Here is an 18,334-nt window from a genome sequence, read left to right on the forward strand (position 1 = left end):
CAAATAAATTTGTCAGTCTCTAAGGTGTCACAAGTACTCCTTTTCTTTTTGCAGATACAGACGAACACGACTGCTACTCTGAAACCTGTAGTTATGTTAATTATCCATCTCCCCAGCCAGAACTCATGGGGAAAAATGGTGCACACACAGAGTAGCAATGCATCTGATAATTTGCCTACGGAGTACAAAGGTGTCCTGATAGTCCAAAATTCTAATCACTGCAGCTCCCATTGACTTCAGTGGAAGTGTTGAGTGCTCAGCTGCTCTGAAAATCAGTGCCAGATTTCACCCCAAAGGATCTCGCAGCATGTCTGTGTTCCGATACACAGATTAGGAATCATTTTACTACTGGGGGGAGGGAGGGGGGGCAGAATACATTTTTGACCAAGGACAGTGAGACGAGGAAGAGTACTGTCAGCCACACAAGCAGTCTTATACTCAGGTTTTAGGTCTCCTCCTAAATATCATCACATGGTAAATGGTACTGGTATCTATAGCAACTCAAAATAATGAAGGTCTGCTTCAATTTGAGCCATTTGGTTCCAGGGAGTGTCGGTATTCCGAAACCTGATGCTTAGCAGACATAGTGTAGTCATCTAACAGAGAGGTCTAAGGCATCACCCGATAAGGTAACACAGTGGGCTCTACCTGACAAAATAGGCAGATCACTAAATTGTTTCCCTAGAATATTAATAAGGTGTTCTATTAAACTGTCTATCTATTATATTACATTTAAAAAAATTATAACTTTCAGAAAATTACACCTCTTTGAATTACTTGTGAAGTCCTTTGAATATCTTCTATCTGGAGAAGTAACTATGCATGATGATTGTTGTCAGGCATCATGTGAAAGCCTACAAGTCAAAATTTAAAAAGTGAAAGTGCCGAAAGTTGATGATGCAAGTTACAGCTAATGCTGTAATTGCTGTTAGTGTAAGAACTTTTTCATGGCTTTTTTGCCTTAAAAAAATCTTAACAGAAGATCCTATTAGAAAAAGGAAAAAATTGTATTTATAACAGAAAAAATATAGAATTTAAGTTGTGAAAACCAGATCAAGTGAGGTATTTGGCACATGAATTATTACGAAATAAATAGTGAGGACAGGAAGCAAAATACTACTTAGTATTCCTAACACTTTTCATTATTAAAGTCCTTTATAAATATCAATTAAATAATCCTCATGACATCTCAGTATTATGACCGTAAGAATTATCCCCCATTTACAGATGAGGAAACTTAGGCAGAGAATTCTGCCTAAGGCCACAGAAAGATCCGTGTCATAGGCAGGCTTAGAATTCAGAAAGCCCTGGCTTTCAGTTGTATGCCCAGAGAACACTAGAATATGCCTCTCGCTTTGTGCCCTTCCTGCTTTGCCTGTGGCATATGGAATAGCATGAAGATTTATATTCCTTGCATCTGTCCCATATTAAAGCTGTCTGACACACACTTTCAGCTTGTTGATCATATGACCAATAAGTGTGAGAAGGAAGTGAGCACTACTCAGTGGTGTCTTCAGCACTGTCATGGTCATTGGAAGTATTTTCCCCAGGGATGGTAATTCCAGAGATCCACATAAGCTCTCGGTGGAAATGGCACGTTAACAAATACATCATCCTTTTTTCCTGGAGGTTAGCAGAAAACCTCAGAGTTAGGTGCACTTGAATCACTCAGCTACTGTTGTGGAGTTGATTCCCTGGCAAAACCCTGACTGCGAGAAGTCAACTTCAATAGGTATTCTGTACCTGGAGCTTCTACAACTCAGGGCCACTGGGGAGGAACCAGAAGCTGGCTTTTGGGCTTTTCTGTCCAGGACTGTTCCTCACTTCCCCAGTGACAGTCACACTATAAACAGCCACTACATGTTTAGCATCCTTGCCCATTTGGAAGTAATGGTCCTGATTACAACATCTCTGCTCCCTTGTTGCAGCATTTCTCTCCTAAGCACTAAATAATAATATTACCACCTCTCTCTTATATAGTGCTTTTCATCTGTATATCACAAAGGAGGTCAGTATCCCTATCTCTATTTTACAGATAGGGAAACTGAGGCCTGGTGAGGCTAAGGCCCAGATTTCTAAAGGTATTTAGACAGTGCTGCACTCAACCTTGCAATGCCTAACTGATTTAGGAGCCTAAATCTCATTTTCAAAAGGGATGTAGGTGCCAAAATCCCATGGCTAGCTGATGGGATTTAGGCTCCTATGTGTCTAAATCCCTTTTGAAAGTAAGATTTAGGCTCCTAAATCAGTTAGGCATTGCAAGGTCGAGTGTCTAAATACCTTTAGAAATTTGGGCCAGGCTGACTTGCTGAAAGTCACCCCGCCAGTCAGTGGAAGAGACAAGAATAGAATCCAGGGTCTCCTGTGACCCAGTCCAGTGCACTCCCTGTATTATGACAGACATTTTAAAATTAGGGTGCTGTAGCAAACAGCCCATGGTGCATTTGGACAGGTCACTTGACTGTTGTGGGGCAAGCCAGCGTGTTCAGTGTCCTCTCTTTCTTGGAGATTCCTACTTTGGATTAAGCAAACGAGGCATGATCTCTTTTATCCAGATTTCAATAACTTACATTAGATATTTGCTTTTGGTTTTGTCAAGTCTGAGGCAGCTCTAGCTTTTGGCGATGCCACCACTGATAGAGCGTCTCTCCGGTTTCTGGGGACCCTCTGTGTTTATAGGACAGTTCTGAAATTAATGGGTGATGGGGGTCTGCTGTTGTCTGACTGCACCCAAAGGGGCTCTGCCTAAGGTAAAGGTCATTGTGGTGTTGGCTGTTCAAACTTTCTCCTTGCTCCCACCTGTGATCTGGGATCTGAGATGGAAGGGAAAACAAAAATCAGTGGGCCACCCTTCTGAGCATGTGTTTGGGTAGAGGGAAGACTGAGTAAAGAATCAGGATAAAAGATGAAGGAGAGGTTGAATAGAGCCATGGGTGGAAAAGGGAAGACTGAGAGAACGAGTCTCCTAGGAATAAAATTGGCCCTGGTCCTAAGGAAAAGGGAGAGATTATTTATTTTTTTCCTCCTTTTTTGTGGGCTTGTTTGAGCCTGACCTGGAAGAGGTCAAAGCCCTTCAGGGGAGGCCCACCTCACAGTTTGGCAAACACTGCCTGGTGATTACTCACAGAGAAGTGATGCATTCCTTTGGTACTGCTCAGGCACTTTCACCCCCACCCCCAACTTGAACTTAGAAGAAAATATGGGGGAAGAGGGGAAGTAAAGCCATGACCCAAAGTCATTTGGTTAGTGAAAATGTACCATTGGGTGAACATCACAATTTACAGCAGATTGTGCAAACCCCAACCTTCAGTGAATACCTCTCATTCACACCAGTAGTCCCATTGAATTCCATAGGGCTTTTTGCATGGGTGAGTGCTATTCAGCAGGAGTCAGGGCTGCAGTTTCTGGCCCTCTATAATTGACATTACTGTTGTTTTATAGCGCACACAGTTGTGAATCCACTCCTGAATGTCTTACAGGAAAACAAAGTTTGCATTTATCAGTACAGATTTAATTAGTGGCTTTCCCCTGTTCTTGCAAGGAAGGCAGTGGATTAAGCAAGCATGGATGTCATGCATGGATATCAACATCAAGAAACAGTTTCACATAGTTGTTCTTGGCAGAGAGTTACACAGCTTAGAATCAATGTTTCATGGTTATTATTTTCAATCAGTACAAGTCCACACGTTTCGTCAATTCAAGCAAATATAGAAAAAAATTCCCAGGGATGGAGTAGCATACAGCTGTGCGGGGTTCTGGTGCTGCCAGTGTTCCCAGCTGCTGTATTATCAGAGTATTTATTCCAAAATAATGCCATAAGAATAATATAAAAACCAAACACCGCACAATAGTTAGTGTAACAGGCTCCAGTCCAGCAAAGCACTTAAGCAGCTATTTAAATTTTAGCGCATTTAAATCCATCCATATTCAGCAAATCACTTAGGGACGTGGTTAAATACTTTGCTGAATTGGGTCCATAACGCTCATATGTCGGGGATTTTTGAAGCGGCAGGAAGAAAGTGAGCCTGTTTCATCACTACCTAGCATCTTGTATTCATTTACTCCTGTGAAAAGTGGGTGTAAAAGGCCACTCTGTGAGAATGGTAGCCTTGTATAGCCTCTGTGCATAGATATCAATGACTACAGCAGGTGCAAAACAGAACAGAATCAGACCACATATTGTCTCAGTTCCTAACCATAGCTATCTGCCTGTGATTGTGAAAGAATGATAGGCCAAACTCAGACCGATGTAAGTGGTTGCCAGTTCTGACCCTAATATAATCTACCTTTCCAGGCAAAAATATACATAAGGGAAACTGGAAGAATATATTTTTTCTGTTTATGCACAAATATGTATTTAGGATAAAGTTTGTTTGTGGTAATGAAACACATGATGTTTAAGATGAGTGATTAGTTATTCATAATCATGACTGTACATAGCATAGTGTAAGTCTGGATACAGCCTCTGAGAAGCTAAAGTACAGCCAGCGTTAAGCAGGTACCTGCTAGGCACCAGGGACTGCTTTTTTTAGATACTGAGTATTTATTATGCATGGTGGGATATCTGCACTTTGGCTGGCTTCCCTATAGTATAGAACTGACAACATTACTATTTGCAAACACAGGCTTCACTCAAGTGGCACCAGAAAGAGAAGAGGTGGGGCAAGCAGAGCTTTAAAAAGGAATGGGGAGTCATTCCAAGTTTGTATATAAAGAGAAACTATGTTTTAGGAGGGATAATACCTATAGATATCTACCCACAAACTCATTTAAGGTCTGTGGTGGGCAGTTTTACAGCTTTTCTGTTTTTAAGATTTATTCCACAGCTTTGCTTGTTGCAAAGAAATTTGTAGTGATCCTCCTGAGATTAGCTTTTAAGCTGTGTTAAATTTGTGGCAAGGGTGTCAGGCATTTCATACTTGACTTAAAAAAAAAAAAAGAGAGAGCGAGAGAGAGAAAACATTGTGTGTGTGGAAGAAATCTTGCTGGAATTTCCTCAAAGGTTGTAGTATGGACTGAAGTGACAAGAAAAGCAAGACAGGGATAAAACTGTGGGGGATTGTGAAAAGATGTCCCATTGCATAAAGCTGGCTGCTGTAGAAACACTCTGGGAATACACATGTTCATCTTGTCGTGGATATGACTGAGTACAAGCAAGTTGCTCTCTATTGACAGTTCAGAAAACATAAGATTATGTTTCTCGTACTTCCTGCTTTTTTGCCAGTATTTTTCAAAATTGGTTTTGTTAGCCTCTCAGCTTTACAGCACTGGAACTGTCCCAGGGGATACCGATTGGGGAATGAAAACTCCACTTGTATAGGTAAGTAAGTGACTTTTACTTTAGACATTCAAATGTTAAGGGAAGCTGCATTTTTTTATCCTCTTACCTGAGTTTCATGTGCTTTTGGTTTTTATGTAATGTGTATGTGTTACTATGATTGGCTCGATAAATCAGCTTTTATATATTTTTGTTTCCCACAACTAACAGGACTGCTATTCCTTTATTTTTATACCAGAACTAGCTAATGCCAATTTAGCTATCTGAAAGTAATCTGTAAGAGAAAGATTAATATTATTAGTAAAGAGATTTGAACTGTCCCTGGTTACCCCGTTCTGTTTTTATGTGTGCTTTTGTAGTGTGTGTGTGTGTGTGTGTGTGTATACATACACTCATATATAAAAGTATATATATTTGTCTATATATGTGTTATTCTGTGTGTGTGTATATATATATGTACACACACAGAATAACACATAATAGACAAATATATATATATTTATATATATGAGTGTATGTACACACACACACACTACAGAGACACATATAAAAACAGAACAGGGTAACCAGGGACAGTTCAAATCTCTTTACTAATAATATTAATCTTTCTCTTACAGATTACTTTCAGATAGCTAAATTGGCATTAGCTAGTTCTGATATAAAAATAAAGGAATAGCAGTCTTGTTAGTTGTGGGAAACAAAAATATATATAAGCTGATTTATTAAGCAATCATAGTGTGTATATATATGTGTATATATATATATATACACACACATGCATATATAGAGAACTTTTTTTAAAGATATCTAGCTTACATCTCATGGTACATGAGTCAAGGACCTATTTGGTATCATGTATGCTAAAAGACACTGGTAAAAATGGACGTCGTAGGAATATTAGTTTCAATCTTAGTGAAATTAAGATTTATGAACTGGGAGCCCTTTCTCCTGACAGCCTGAAGTTGAGGACAGAACTTTAAGATTGCGGAAAGGCAGAGCCAGTGCTGCATTGGGCTATACGGCAAGGGAGGGAGGAAAAATTCTGGAAGTTTTCAAGGAGGGAACCCAAATATTAGAAACTAACCCCTTTCCTTGGTTTTCTAGTGCATCAGAAGCTCTGACTCAGTTCTTGACAGGATTCCAGTGATTTAATAACAGATGTGTCTTGGTATGTTCTGGCAAGAAATGGCAACTTGTAAACAGAAGACAAAAGCATGCATCCTAAATGTCTTACTGTTAAGAGAAAAGGAGCAAGGCATACAAGTACAAGATATACAAATGATACACTTACCTGAAGGCCTTTCAGAGACTGAGGCGCGTTTCATCACTCCTTTGGGAGTTCAGTATGATACCTAAACACATTGTATGGGCCCTGTTGTGTCCTCACTTACACGACAACAACCCCATTGGACGGAAGGATGTTTCCTAGGTATAATTTAGAGCAGACTTTGGCCACTGAAGTTTAAAAGTCTATAAAGATGCATTCTTTCTTCATTTTCTTGCAGTTGACTCAGTTGCACCTTTACTTTATATTTATTAATCTCCAGAAAGTGAGAAATGTTTTGCTGTCTCCTCTTCTTTTCTATAGAGAATGAGAGACACTCCATTCTATTTTTCATACTGTACTTGGAGAGATTTCTTTTTTAAACACCTCAACCACCAGAGCAACTGGCGAGTAGCTCAGCAAGACACTGAAGAAATAGTCATACAATCTGTAGCTATAAAGTCTCTCTGGGTAACCTGTTAGAAGTATGTATTTTGTGTAGTAGCTAAGCCAATGAGTAGATAATGTGATCACAGGTGTTGCTGATGTCAAGTAACATGTTACTGTTCAGAGTATACTGAAATTGAAATGAAATGGGCTGGAATCTGCCCTCAGTTATAGCCTTTTGGGGTTGCGTCAGTGTTATTGAGGCAGAATTTGGCACAGTGCATAGCAGTGAAGAACAACACTTACGTGGAATAACTTTAGATATTTTAAATCCCTCTCTTTATTCTTCTGACACAAGATTCTGGTTGTGTGACCGTAGAACTGTTAATGTTTGAGTCCCTGCAATAATTACATGAATCCGATTAGCAAATAAAAGATGCTGTGCAAACACATGCGAGGAAGCTGAGGGCAGATGCTGAAGGCAACTGAGGGGACAAAAGTGGAGAGTGGGTCTCATGACTCAGACTGGCAAATTGTGAACAATGACAATGCTGGATAGGGCTCGACAAACATCTTTGTCATCTGTAGGTCATAACAAATATACCAGTTATTAATCAGTGCTTCTGACATTGTCTGTTTTCCTGTTAATGTATCAGCATCACGTCAGCCATAAAGGCCTTCACCAAAATGAGAAGGCAACAACAACTTTATGATTAGTGCTTTTTGCAACAGCTCTCTCTTTATTGGAAAGAACACAGGCTTTTCTAGATTTGTTGTTAAATATTACTACTACTGATTTGGGGCTAGCTTGTGATATCCTTATTCACACTGTAGTACTTTACTCCTTGAATTGTTTGTTGATTTCAAGGGATGTTCAAAGATCAAGGTGCTACTTAAGGTAAAGTTATCATAATCTGGCCCTAAGTGTTTTAAAATAGCTTTGTAAGGCAGTTTATTTGAATCCTGGGTTGGTGGACAAACCTACCAAATCAATGAATGGCCCTGTCCCCTCAAGTGAGGGAGGGGCCACAGAGCCCAGAACTCTATAGATAATTGGGAACAAGCAATAAAAAGAACAGGGAGACCAAATCTTCTAAACTGTACGCGAGGAAGAGGATATTATATACTTTATACTGTACATTATAAAGTTATATCATCATTTACAAAAAATTAATGGTTTTAGGCTCTGAACCCTTGTGGGTAGGGAAGCACCTAGTCAGATTGCAGGACTGGGGCCTTAGTTACCAGTTGGTAACTCATCTCTCTCTCTCATAGATCTTAGTGAATACATGTAAACTTTCACCTATACAGGAAAAGCAGTTTCAGCCATACAGGCATTGTGATACTTTGTACCACAGTCAGAATGTATACCCAGTGTCAGGTTCTTAGAGGAGCTTTAATTCCCAGCACAGCAGACAATCATTTACCTGCATCACTCATATTTTTGAAAGAGTTGCAATACCTACGCTACTACAGTTGTTTGCTTATGTTTAGTAACTTTCTGCCAGCCGTGCTAATTAAACATTTCACCTTCATAATGCATGACAGGACATTTGATGGGAATCTTGAAAATATTCAACAGAAGATATTTTCCACCGGGGTCTTTATCCAAAGCTCATTGAAGTCAGCTGAAAGACTCCCACTGACTTCAGTGGGCATTGCATCAGGCGTTATATGAATAAATACCATCTTTATGGATTAAAATTTGGAGCATCTTTGAAAATGAGGTATGAACAAGAAGTAACCAGGAAATATTGGAAAGTAATATCACATCTCTCATGGGGCCTTCTCCTAGAAGGTGCCAAGTGCTCGCAACTCACCTTGACTTCAAGGATAACATTTCTTGTCCAAAGGAGCTTTGGGTGGTGTTTTACTAGAGACAGGTCAGTCAGGCTGATAGAATGAAGCGATCTTAGCTTTCCTCATCAATATTTTGTTTGGTGAGGAGTAGCAGGCATTAATGTTGTGTCCAGTCTTGATGTCAAGATTTTCAGAAGTGGCCAGTGATTTTGGGTGCCTCAGATTTTGGGTGTCTAGCTTGAGACACTTTTAAAAAGGCCTGATTTTCAGAAAGTGCTGAGCTCTTTCAAAAAAAGGGGCAAAAATAGATTTACCTTGGAAAGGTACCTAAGGCAAGCTAATAATAATAATAATAATAATAAAATGAACAATGCATTCAGTAACAGAGAAATGTGGGAAGTAATGATTAGAGCTGGGTGAAATTTTTCAGACAAAACTTTTTTTTGCAGAAAAATGCAGATTCTGGTTGATTGAAACATTTAGTGAATTCTTGCTGAATTTGCCAAATTGTTTTGGTCGAAAAAACAAAAAAAACCTTTTTTAAAAAAATTGATACAATTAGTTTCAGTGTTTTTGAAATGAAGCATTTTGATTCAGAATAACTTTTTGTTTTAGAATGGTAGTTTAATTTTATTTTAAAAGATAAACCCTCAAAAATAAATCTGCATTTCGGGTTGAATGAAATGTTTTTTGTTTGACCCAAAACAAATTTTTTTTTTAAACTTTTTTGGCTGGTCAAAAAATTTGAAAAAATTTCATTTCATATTGTCCTGAAATGATTGTTTTAAATTTTTCAGTTCAGCCAGTGAACCAAAAAATTGATTAGTTGCACAGCTCTAGTAGAGAACCATCAAAATTAGATGTTTGACTCAGAACAGCTGTAAGGGCTTTGTATCGGACACCCTGGATACTAACTTGCCCTTACAGTTTATTTTCCTGATCCTTCCCCAAATTGAAAATAGCCTGTTTGCCAGTTCTGGCCCAGACATGGCCACGCTCTTGAGATTTGGGTCTGAGATTGAAAAAGCCTAATGAGTACAGTTTCTCTCTGTGAGATTTCTGCCATTTTCAGTTGATAGCCCTTGAAAGCAGCTTGAGAGATTTTGCACCATTGATACTCAGCCCAAAACCTGATTCAGTTTCATACCCAAACCAAAGCCTAAATTCTCTCTGCTTTCAGATCCAAACACCATCTCCTTGGCCCAACTCCACTGAAAAAGTCCAAGGATCGATAATCTCTGTATCATTCTTACATGGCTCCTGTTTTCATAGTATATCAGAACCTCCCAATCTTTAATATATTTATCCTCACAACACTCCTGTGAGGTAGGGCAGTGCAGTTCTTTCCCAATTTTACAGATGGGGACCTGAGGCACACAGAGACTGAGTGACTTGCCTACGGTCACACAAATAGTCTATGGCAGAGCAATATAATATATGCATGTAGTATAAATGCAATTAAACCTGGGTCTCCCCGGTTCCAGGCTAGCACCCTAAACACTGGACCATCCTTCCTTCTGGGAGCAATGGACAGGTGATATACATGTTTGCAATTATTATTATAGCAAAATCAGGATTTCTGTAAGTATGCTAGGTGCTTTACTGAGCAAATGAAAAAGATATAAGCTCCTTGGGGCAAGAATCACCAGGGTATTGCTCATGTCTCTTAGATTGGCCACAAGTACTTTATTGCTGTGGGTTTTGTAGTAGACGCAGTCTCGATGTATGGTTAGCAGAACTATCAAGCTTATTACAGCTCACTGTGTTACTGCATATATTTGGAATAGCCTTGGACATATGGTATACGTGTCAAGAGAAGCTGGTCAAGGGTCCATATGTCAGAGGAAGGTTAAGAAGCTGATTCTTGGGGTCTTTTTACCAAACCCCCAGTACAAATATTAGCCTTGATCCTCCACTGCATCTGAGCTCATGTGTAGGGGGGTGAACATTAGGGAGCTCATTATGGCTCCCTGATTCTGGGTTGGGAGACTCCTGCATGAGAGAGAATCTAGGGCTGCCGTGACTGATACCAATAAGGTTGCTAATGGAGCTGGGGAGGATAGGCAAATTGCCTGTTTCTTTCCCCTAACCAAATGACCTCCTCTGCTGGGCCAATGCCTTCTCCCCCCATGCTGAGTGGAGGGCAACTTGTGCCGCTTTTGCCAGTGGGGAGTCCCCCTTCCACTGGAGATTTCTCCCCATGTCTGAATGGCACACAGTAACCCAAGTAGAACTGAGAATCTGGCCCATAGTCTTTTACAGATGGACAAGCAGCACACTTGTTTGTTTTGCTTAATTAACTCATCAGAATTGATTTTGACACCTGCTCCTTAGATTCCACCAGCCTAAGACTCAAGAGGTCTGTGTTACAGTCTCAGATTGGTATGCCAGTTTCTGCTGCTTCTTCATAGTAGTGCAATTTCTTTTTTCAGTTCTTGCTATCCTTAGGTCTTTAAACGGTACAATTTTAGCATAAGAGGTCACCACCTCATCCTTCAAATGAATTGTATGTTTGTGCTTGTTGATAAAATTGTGATGGTGACTAGATATAATGGGCTGAATTAATCTCCGGTGGATCTCCACAGGAGCCAAACTTCAGTGAGGTTGCATTTGTAAGTAAATGAAGGCAGACTCTGACTCACAGCCTTCACACACACACTGCTTCTCTGCATCCCTGCCAAGCATGCAAATGCTTCACCTTCTCGGAGCAGAGCATTTCTCAGGACTCTCAATAAACTGAAATATTTGTGTGTAAGGGCATTGAGGACTGCCAGCATCATGAAGACATGATTCATTGTTTTCACCGATTCTCAAGGCATTCTCTGCATAAAGAAGTCTTTGAATACAGAGCAGCACCTCATTCTTCTATTTAGAGCTGCCTGTCAGGGCACTGCAGACAGCCTTTGTGTTCACTAAGCCGATTTCTTTCACAGGGAAAAGTTCTCATTAGTTGTTGCTGGGATACATAAAGCAACTCCGGCAGGATGGCAGCTGCACTTCCCTTTGGCACTAATAGTGCAGGTGAAGGAGAATACTTATGTTGCACCTGGTGGGCAGTTTTAGGATCAGTTTCTCCAAGAGTTTAAGAAATAACCTTTTTACTTCTTAAACTTTGCACAGAGAGGAGCGACCATATTCAGTATTGGGCTATCATCTATTGTTACTGCAATACACTGGGAACATACACAGAGATCCAATACGTTCACTAGTACCCCATGTAATACTGGCACCTCATCTTTGCCATTGTAATAAACTTTCTCTGATAGCAGAAGGGAGTTATTAATGTGCCTCTGATTTTATATTCGACAGTTATTCTTTCACTATAGCATGCTTTCAGTTAAGGTGCTTGTTCACTCATTAGGGTGTGTGTGGGATTTTCTTTTTCATGTGAACTTTGGTGGCGATGAAAGGTGCCAGATAGACAAGGAATTTCAGAATTTACGGCTGTCAGTCCACAAAACAAATACAACAGAGGCAGTGTAAGTTCCCTCACCCTGACCAGCCAGTGTTCCCTTGCCTGGAGGAACTATTTCTTAGATTCATCAAGTTTAAGGCCAGGAGGTACCAGTAGATCATCTAGTCTGGCCTCCTGTATCACACAGGCCATAACATTCCACCCAGTTACCCCTGTTTTGTGCCCAACAACTTGTGTTTGACTAAAGTACATCTTCCAGAAAGGCATTCAGTCTGGATATGAAGACATCAGCAGACGAAGAATCTACCACTATCTACCATGATAGTTTTTTCCAGTTTTTAATCACACTCTCTGTTAAGAAATTGTGCCTAATTTCTAATTTTAATTTATTTTGCTTCACCTTCCAGCAGTTGGTTCTTATGATCCTTTCTTTGCAAGAGTGAAATGGTCCTGTAGCCCATTAGCAGTGCCTCAAATGATCCACTTTTGAGATCCACCACTACAAGATTGGAAATAACTGGCTATGTGGTAGCACGGCTGAAAGGGATCCGGTGATTGTGGTGGAGATCAAAGTGAATATGAGTCAACAATGTGATTCAGTTGTGCAAAAGCAAATATCATTCTGGGATGTGTCATATGTAAGACAAGGGAGGTAATTGTCCCACTTTTCTCAGCACTGATGAGGCTTCAGCTGGAATACTGTGGCTGATTCGGGGTGCACACTTTAGGAAAGATGTGGATAAATTGGGAAAAGTCCAGAGGAGAGCAACAGAAATGATAGGTCAGATTTCCTAAATCTATTATGAGGAAAGGTTAAAAAACCTGGGTCTGTTTAGTCCTGAGAAAAGACTAAGGACCTGTTAACAGTCCTCAGATATGTAAAAAGGACCATAATTGTTCCCCATGTCCCCTGAAGATAGGACAAGTAGTAATGGATTTAATCTGCAGCAAAGAAAATGTAGGTCAGATATTAGGAAAAACTTTCTAACCATAAGGGTAGTTAAACTCTGGAATAGATTTCAGGGGAGGTTGTGGAATCCCCATCTCTGGAGGTTTTTAAGAACAGGTTGGACAAACACCTGTCAGGGATGGTCTATTTAGTCCTGACTCAGCGGGGCTGTACTTGATGATCTATCGAGATCCCTTCAAGCCCTACCTTCCTATGATTCTACAACGTGATCCTCCGAAATGGCAATACTGCTAGCACTCAAATTAAAGGCCCAAATCCTGCAGCCTTTATTCATTTGAAACTCTCACTGACATTGACGGGTGTTTTGACTGACAAAGGGTTGCAGGGTTTAGTCCCAAGCATCCGAGATGCAGCTTCTTAATAGCTATAACTATCCTAAGAATCTGCTTAGCAACATGTTGTAAGAAAACTTTTGTTGAGGTTGCTCTTTTGTCTAACTCATTTCAATGCATGTACGCCTTGAAGGGACAATGAATCTGCTTGACCTGGCCTAACACTGTGAAGTTTAGGGGACATTCAGTGTAGCATTTTGCAGAGTTCAGTGTGGTAGGCTAATAACCTTCATGTAGAGGTTTAGGAAGAAGGAAAGGAAGGCTTTCTTTGCAAAGGATGCATATTGAAATAAATGATATACAAAAGGACAGCGTGGTAGGAATCTGTCTCAAAAGACTACTATCAAAATCAATCATATAACAGGATGTTTCAAAAGATAACTTTTAGAAAAAATTGAGGAGAGGGGCTTAATATACAATAATTATTACTAAGCTTTCTGAGGAAGTAGCTGTCTAGCTAGAGACTTATGAAGTCCCCACTACTGTAGCATGGGAGCACCTTGCAAAGAGTAATGAACTTATCCTCACAACAAAGCCAGGTTCTAGGAAAGTTATTACTCCCATTTTGCAGTTGGGAACTTAAGGAACCAAACAGAAGTACTTCCATTGTATAAAGATGGCATAGAGCCAAAGGAGCAGTTCTCTGCCCCTTCCACCCAGCCCCTAGCGGAGGGGTCCTGTCTGAGGGATGAGTGGCATGGCCAGGGTGAATCTTTGCTCCAGCTATCTCCAGTTGCCAGAACAACATAGTTGGGCACCTGGGTTTAAATTAGAGCAGTCTTTAAGCTACTGTAACGATGCTGGGGAGTTAACAGGCCTCAGAATCCAGGGGGATCACAAAAGTGGAGTAAAAAACCACCTGTACCCCATGCCTTCTAGAGCTGTGCTAAGCACGTTTCAGACACTGCTCAGAAGCTGGATCAAAATTTGCTGTTTATTTTCCTTCAGTGTGCAGCATATTGAGAATGAAATAAGATGGGGCACTTTGGCTCCTAGTTCCTAGATCTGAATGCCATGGCTTACTTAGTAGAGCGTCCCTGGCTCTGGAATTCAGTTCTCCCACTGGTGTGACAAAAAATGAGAGTCAATTCACCTACAGGGCAGAGTACGTTGCTCATCTGTTTTCTCAGGCTTTTCCCTAAGTGCTTATGGTGATGGTTGGATTATCTTTATGGCTAATGTCATCCAGCATAATATTATGCATAAAATATATGTAAATTTGTCCAGTGACTGATGGGTAGTTTTTATGAATTCAAAATAAAAAAAAATGATGTCACTGATTCTGTCACTAGATTTTGCGTTGGTAAAGAGCAGGAGGAAGTATGGTTTTAAGGGTCTCTTTTGTTTTATGTTACATAGTTCCTCTGTGTAGCCAGCTAAACATGTTGGCAATCCGCATGTCAGCTCTGAACAATCTGAACATAACAACATACCGGTGTGTGATTCACTGCATATATGAGTAAAAGGCTTCTACGTGGATAGAAGGCATTTCTTGTTTTTCTCTATAATGGGCAACTATAGAACTTTTGGGGTGGGCTTTATGTTCAGTTATTATTATTTGTCACATACATACTGCTGTAAGGATCATGCTGTCTAACTCAGTGAAACACAATACACCGAATAACAGTTTAATAAACAATAGGTGCAGATATTGAGTTTTATGCCAGGAGTTTGTTTTAAGGAGAAAGGGAAGTTGCTTGTCACCAGAGAAGTGAGAGGAAGTTCAAAGCATGGGGGTAGGATGGCATGATAGAAGGTGTGAAGCAGAGATTGAGGGAAGAGAGTTTGGAGCAAGGGGAAATGAGTTTAGATCTGGGCTATGTTTTCAAAAGTCTCAATTCAGCCTTCACTTCTGCACACAATCACTTGTAATCACCCTTTTTGGTGCATTATCCCTTATTCGCACAAGTTATAGAACTTATAAATTCAAAATCCAGTTTCATGAAGTCTGCGCTTAGTTTGCACACACAGAGGGGGTTTGTATTTGTAAAGTCTGTTGTTTGTGCGCAAAAGTGATAGTGTGAGAAACCTGTGCACAAAAATGATTAATGCACACACAGTCATGCATGTCCCAAGGGAAGCCATGTTTCAAAATGTAAACCTGATTTATTTTACCCACCGAGGAGCAGCTTTTCCTTCACAGCCCAGGAGCTAAGAAAAGCATTGAAGCACCTCCGAGCATAGTTACCTTATACTGATGGTTCTGATTCGTACATATCTGAAACACTGAAAGTTGCTGCCTCTCTGGTATCTGCTGTTGGTGACTTTGTGCTTTAAGACATTGGGGCAGAGGTTACACTCTCTAGTGGCTGAAGTGGAATTACTGAGGAAGGGGAATGTAGAAGCCAATTAATGTGGAAGTGAGATTGCCTGTATTGGATCACTTCCATGTAAGCGAGGCAGTTTATTTGCAATTAAAAAAAGGATAGAAAAAGGAAATGTAACACCTAATATTGATCATTTAAGGCTGGGTTTGCTCCACCTAATTAATTGGAGAAATTGTTGAAGAACAGCTGAGTTTTGTGAAAAAGTTGAACCTTTGTTATGTTGCAAGGATCAAGGTCAGTTTCTTGACATATCTGGAGAACAAGTGCAATAGGTGTGTCCCTGATTATTGAAAGCACCTTAAATCAAGTCTCTCTACAGTTAAGTGAGATGCATTACTAGGAGCTTTCTTGATCATATTTGAACTATAGGAGTATTCACAAAGCATTCAGTGAATTCCCAAAGCCCTCTTTCAAGTTGCACTGGGCTAATGTTAAAATTTGGGGTGGGTTCTCCAGGCTTTCTCTTGTTTGGTTGTTGAAAAGTCTTGGTCAGGAATATAGAAGGAAAATCCTCAGCAACCTATGCAGTGACTATCATTCTCTGACCTGTATTCCTGACTTTTTAGGAAAAGATGTGTTCAGGAATCAATGCCCTTTTTGTACTTGCAATTGATTGCAACCCTTTTTCAAATGCTGTCTTGCTGCATTTTCTGTTTGTTTGTGTACATTCATGTACTTACTGTGCTGATAAATCCCCCAAAAGAAGCCTTTGATATGCTTTTTTCTCCCTTCATAATGGACAGAAAAATGGATTTTATGCAGGGTAAAAGTCATTAATTAAGAGCCCCTTATATGTCTGTGCCAGTTAGCTTCCTCTGATGTACACTAATAAATACATAAGACCCTGATGGTATTAAGCGCTGAACACCTACTGAGATGTTGCCATCAGCTGCATTTGATTTCAGTTGGAACTGAGGGCTCTCTGTATTTCTGTGGATATGCTCCTTGCAGGAGTTGTCCCTAAGTGTTTAATTCCTTTTCCCATATAAACCCCAAATAAAACCTGCTCTTCAGGAATGACCTTATTTTCCAAAAGTCCTTCACTTGTGTAGCTGTTTCATCGATAATACAGCATAAATACATCAAGCATTTTGTTGATTCCCGAAGGCTCTAGACTAATCTGTCAGTTAGAAGTCAACATTTCTAACTGATTCACTGGTTTTACTGAACTGGTGTTTGGTTTGGGCTAGTTGCTCTCAGAATTCAAAGGGTCTGATTTTTCTATGCAAGACTCAGCTGAATCTCAAATGTACTAGATCCAGTTTGAAATGGGAATGCCTTGGCATTCAGGCACGTTTTACAAACCCTACCGCAGAAGGGGAGGTTGTGGGGGGAGGACTGGCAGGGAGAAGTCAGGCAGCTGCAGACCGAGGTAGTGTGTCAAAATTCATTTAGCAAACTATAATGTCAACCTCAGAAACAAACAAGAGCAGGGCACAAATACATTCCTTTTGTCCGCGAAGCTACTGAATGTTAGTTTAGAATGGAGAGTTGTTAGTTACAATGGATAGTCATTAGGTAGAAGGGGGATTTCCCTGGCTTGTCCCCTGCAACTGAACAAACCCCTTTTAGCAACAAAGAAGCTATATAATATGATTAACGGAATGTCACTCTGTGTGGTCACTCTGAAGCCTAAAATGTCAGTTGAGTCAGTGTGCAGCAATGAAAATAGCTGCAAGTATGGTTTAGAGTTCTTTTTGCTCAAAATATCACCACGTTTCAAGGCCTGTTACTGTCCAATTTTGAAGTTCTCAGCTATTTTGACTTCACGAATTACACCTGTGCAGGTAGAGAGAGGCATGTGTCGATGCCAAGCCAAGAGTCCTCTAGACCATTGTGATATCAAAGGTAACACAACCAATCACCACCCTTACTCTATGGCTAGTTTACATTTCAACAACTTCAGCGCAACACAACCCACACACGACAACACAACCGGCACACACAATAACCCCGAATACACACATGCCCTCTCTGCAGCACACACCCTTCATTCACAACCTGCAAAAATTTCATGCGCTTCCAGCACAACACAATCTACAAACAAATCAACACAACTCTCTCGGCACAACACCCACATTCTCCCCCCCTCACTTATACTTGCCATAAACTTGACTGGCAAAGCCACAGACCCATTGCTAATGATACCATATAGTCTTCCTACTCTTTTAATAATGGGAGATTAAAAATCTGTAGTTAACACATTATAGTATTGACTAGCTGAGTCATACACATGCTTTCTTTTTGTATTTTGTTCTGTTTTGCTTGCTGAATTCTCCTTTATGTACTTGTATTTCAGATATTGATGAATGCCTTGAAAATGGTCTAGGTACCTGTGGCCAAACCTGTGTCAATGTTCCAGGGTCCTATTTCTGCTCCTGTTTGCCTGGCTACACTCTGGATAATGACAAGTGGGCCTGTTATGTTGATGGTAAGATCATACTTTTAAATGGCTGAAAGGAGCTTTTTAACTTTCTCTAGCAGTTTAGCATCAGTTCACACTGTGAAAATAGTCCAGACTAGTCTGCTCCTAGCATTGACAGGACATAACTAGGCTACTG

The 18,334-nt window shown here is 40.3% G+C and overlaps 1 protein-coding gene across 2 annotated transcripts in view; it reads left to right on the forward strand.

Annotated features, from left to right (window-relative positions):
- Positions 1–4,669: 4,669 nt before the first annotated feature.
- Positions 4,670–18,334, forward strand: part of EGF (epidermal growth factor) — an 88,217-nt gene continuing 74,552 nt past the window's right edge. For both annotated transcript variants that reach the window (XM_073340890.1, XM_073340892.1), the window contains exons 1-2: positions 4,670–5,320; positions 18,073–18,204. In XM_073340890.1, the coding sequence (XP_073196991.1) occupies positions 5,194–5,320; positions 18,073–18,204 (259 nt within the window). In that variant the 5' untranslated portion in view covers positions 4,670–5,193. The remainder of the gene's footprint in view (positions 5,321–18,072; positions 18,205–18,334) is intronic.

The sequence above is a fragment of the Lepidochelys kempii genome, chromosome 4 (genome assembly GCF_965140265.1).
Source record: "Lepidochelys kempii isolate rLepKem1 chromosome 4, rLepKem1.hap2, whole genome shotgun sequence".
Lineage (NCBI taxonomy): Eukaryota > Metazoa > Chordata > Testudines > Cheloniidae > Lepidochelys > Lepidochelys kempii.